General features: G+C 39.4%; 1 protein-coding gene across 1 annotated transcript in view; it reads right to left on the bottom strand.

The window, feature by feature from the left end:
- Positions 1-6: 6 nt before the first annotated feature.
- Positions 7-3,896, bottom strand: part of smpd2b (sphingomyelin phosphodiesterase 2b) — a 9,985-nt gene continuing 6,095 nt past the window's right edge. The window contains exons 8-11 of the mRNA XM_014009517.1: positions 3,002-3,134; positions 2,267-2,371; positions 1,977-2,154; positions 7-652 (exon numbers count right to left, since the gene is read on the bottom strand). Coding sequence (XP_013864971.1) covers positions 228-652; positions 1,977-2,154; positions 2,267-2,371; positions 3,002-3,134 — 841 coding nt within the window. The 3' untranslated portion in view covers positions 7-227. The remainder of the gene's footprint in view (positions 653-1,976; positions 2,155-2,266; positions 2,372-3,001; positions 3,135-3,896) is intronic.

The raw sequence follows: 3,896 nt of genomic DNA, 5'->3' as shown, positions 1-3,896 counted from the left end.
TATATATATATAGCAGGTGCAATAGAGAAGTCTAGGTATAATAAAAGCCTAGAGAGGACTATAGAAAAGTATAAAAAATGTCAAAGCAGGTGTCCTGCGCTACTTTTAGAAATGTTTCATATCATAATTCATTTGCAGCAAAATTCTAAATCTCAAAAGCACAAAACAGATTAATAGGAGCAGACTAAATGTCCCTCTTAAAACTGACTTCAAAGCCTACTTTGAAGTTATTCCTCCGGGTCCAAGGCATTAAGTTTTTCCCCCTCYGGAGGCCTCTGTGTAACCTTGTGAGGCTGAGCCAACGGGAAACCTCTGAGCTTCTCTTGCAGACCGCCTACAGCCAGCCTCATCTGGTCTTCAGCCCCCTGGAGAGACTTCAGCTCCATGGTGTAAAAGATGTAGAGCAGAGAGGTGCTCAGCAGGATGGCGAAGCACAGAGCAGCCAGCAGGTAGAAGGAGGTACGAGGGAAAGGCTGCTCTGCTCCCAGAGCGAAGCAGGGAACCGCCGCGATGGCCAACTCCAGGAACAGCAGAGCCAGGCCCATCACTCCGGTTCGTGCTGCCGTGTAGCGCATCCTCTCAGCGCAGTGCAAGCCCACTTTCACCTCTGTGCGAGCCTCTGTCACGATGTCAACCAGCTCCGCCAGCTTCCCTGAAGGAGTGAAAGAGAGAACATGGACATTGAGTAAATTAAAGTCCTGAACTGCTCAATATAAAAGTTAGAGAGTAAAATGATTTAATGACTGTAGCAACACCAGAAGACCTGTGAAAATAAATAAAGCCAAAAACTAACCTGAATTACTTCAACTAGTCATTCTGCTACTTATTGACCCAGAATGATGCATACAGGTTATTATCTGTTTATCTGGCTTTTTCAACTCTGCTGCCTCATAAATCAGTTCAGGAGTGAAGAAACATGAACTGCAATAAGCTTACATAATGTCTCTGTGTGAATGCAGAATCAGCATTCACACAAACACGTTTTTTTCTTTGTTTTAATTATTCACCACGTTTTTTTAGTCCAACTACTTCTAATAACTTTGTGCTATTTTAGTCATTCATACATCCAAACATTTAGCTCATTTAGTAAGGTTTCAGGTAGGGTTGGGCATAATCGTATCGTGTGCAATTAATAGTCAGAAAAACATTAATCGATTATTTTTTGGGACTTGACGATTAATACGAGTAATGCTACCAGGCGGACTGACTGGAGATGTATTCAGTCAGTCTGCTCGGTGCTCCTCTGCGCCTCAAATATGACAAATATTTTTTTAAAAAGTTCTGTAATTTATTTATCTATCAACACAATTTAAAATTTGATTTATAGCCTGAAGTTTATAATTTTGACACAGTTTAGAACAGATTTTTACGAAGAGCAAATCTTTCCTACTAAATTAGTCATGTGACCAGGACATAAGGGTGTCCAGGGATTCCAGGGGATAGTCGTCAAATTAATGGTTATTGGCTAAATACCACAATTAATCGTGATTTTTTTTTTTTCAATATTGCCAAATCCTAGTTTCAGGTTTGATCTTTGGTTTTGGTATTTTAAATTCTTACTTTATTCACAAAAATGTTGCCACATAGAAAGGTACTGATATCTCTATGTTTGTCTTATTATGCTACTTTGAACTTTTAGGYATTGTTTTGCTACTTTTAGTGAGYATTCTGCTACTTTTAGATTTTAGCAACCGTTTCGCTAATTTTGGCTAGTATTCTGYTTCKTTTAGCTTTAAACACTTAGTTTCACTTTCTTCAGCACAGTTCAGCTTTTAGCATTCACACTRCATTTAYAAAGAGAARTTRCATTTTCCTAKCTATTTATGTTCTTAATTTTCTAAACATTTATTTTCATCTACCAACCAGTACTGTTTGTCATCCGGATGCTGCTGCTGTTAAACCTGAATTTCTCCTCCACGGGACAATAAAGGGTGTTTCTTTTCTATTCTATTCTATTCTATTCTATTGGCTGTTACCTGCAGGAGAGTCTTCAGTCTTTGATTGTTTGCTACTTTCAGCCTCAGTTGGAACGCTGGACTTCAGTTGCAGCTGAGCAGTAAGAGCCTCATGATCAGAGTACGGGAACGGATGGTCAGGAACTGAGCCTTTGGTGGTGGACATGAAATTGCAATAAATGTCGGTTTTGGAGGTTCCCTGAAATAGTAAACTGAGGTGAATAAAAGTATTTGAAGAGTCTAAGATTCTGTAACAAAGACTTAAAACAAATGACAAAAAGTAAAACAGCAATGGTGTTAATTCAACCCACCTTGAACAAGATGTAGTCGATTCGAATGCCCTTCTCAAAGGGAACAAGCTCCTTTTTATTTATAAATGGGTTGTCCGCAATAAGAGTAATACCGTTTTCACAACCCTGAGAGAAAAAAAGAAAAAGAAAAAACACCATTTCTCAACTTGAAGTACGTAAAAACAACAGATAACGCAAACATTTTATATATTAACTATTTTTGCATACTTGCATACAAAATTACCTTTTTTATTTCCTGGTGCAGATCATGAGATATTAACCACAATTAAACTTATAGAAAGTAACTAGTGACAAAGTGAAGAAAAACTAAAACTGAAACACTGAGGTAAGACTGGGTGTGGTAGTAGCTGAGAGCAGTGTTTTCGTTAACGATGACAAAATATTTTCGTTGACGCCCCTTTTTTAAGGCTTGCGGAATTCGCAAAACTTGTGCATGTCGTGCAATAAATAGTTCCACCAGAAGATTGAGTTAAAAACAATAGCATGTTTTAATCTATTAGCCTGGTTAACTGTTTTACAACCATTCAAAACTGTGCTTTTATTATCTGCTGCTATAGTCATTATAATCTACATATTATTACAAAAAAACCTGCTGAAATGTTAAAAAAAAAAAAGAAAAACGGAAAGAGTAAAATAGGCTTCTGATAAAATATGGCTAAAACTACAAGTTTTACATGATGTAATTCTGCAAACAAATGAATTATTTTACTGTGTACTTTTCTTGTTGCTACCTACATCAAATTTAGCAGTTTCTAAGTAGGAGTCTCGCAGTCCAGTGTAAGATCTCAGTAGTCTGCAGCCAAGGTCCTGAGGGTGCATGTTGAGGTCGCCTCCTACAACGACCACGTCTGCTCCAGCTGAGGTATGACTTTAAGAACACAAAGAACATCAAGATAAGACGTCTCGTTAGCAATGTTACACCAAGCTGTTCAGCTACAGCCGGTATCTCACTGGGCTGAAAGTGTTGGCGACTTGTTGGTGAAAAGCTTTCATGAGGGAGTCTCCAAAATGTCTCAAAACATTTGCAGGAGTTCTCAAATCCCACGTGAGGCACAGGAGGTTATGATGTAAATGGAAGTGAGAAAGGACATTTTAATGTGCGGTCTACGGCAGTGGCGTCACTAGCCACTATATTTTAAAGCCCCCCTAAATTATTTTGGTGTAATTTTTTTTTACAAAAATTCAATATGATGTGGTTATGGTACTGAACTTATAGAGCGCTTTTCAAGTCCCTCCGGACCCCAAAGCGCTTTACACTAACAGACATTCACCCATTCACACTCACATTCACACACTGATGATGGCAAACTACACTGTAGCCACAGCTGCCCTGGGGCACACTGACAGAAGCAAGGCTGCCATGCATCGGCGCCACCGGACCCTCTGACCACCATCAGTAGGCAAGCCAGGTGGTGTCTTGCCCAAGGACACAACGACTGAAAAGGCTGGACAGGGGATCGAACCAGCGACCTTCCGGTTCCAGGACGACTCACCTAACCACTCTGCCACAGCCGAAAAAAAGGCACTGGTTTCTTGAGTTATCTGAAACCGGTTAGGTTTTGCAACCTCGGACTTGATAAGATAAGATAAGATAAGATGAGATAAGATGAGATAAGATAAGATAAGATAA

The sequence above is a fragment of the Austrofundulus limnaeus genome, unplaced genomic scaffold (genome assembly GCF_001266775.1).
Source record: "Austrofundulus limnaeus strain Quisiro unplaced genomic scaffold, Austrofundulus_limnaeus-1.0 Scaffold59, whole genome shotgun sequence".
NCBI classification, from domain to species: Eukaryota; Metazoa; Chordata; class Actinopteri; order Cyprinodontiformes; family Rivulidae; genus Austrofundulus; species Austrofundulus limnaeus.
Note: the sequence above shows the minus strand (reverse complement) of the source record. Positions and strands in the feature narration are given on the sequence as shown.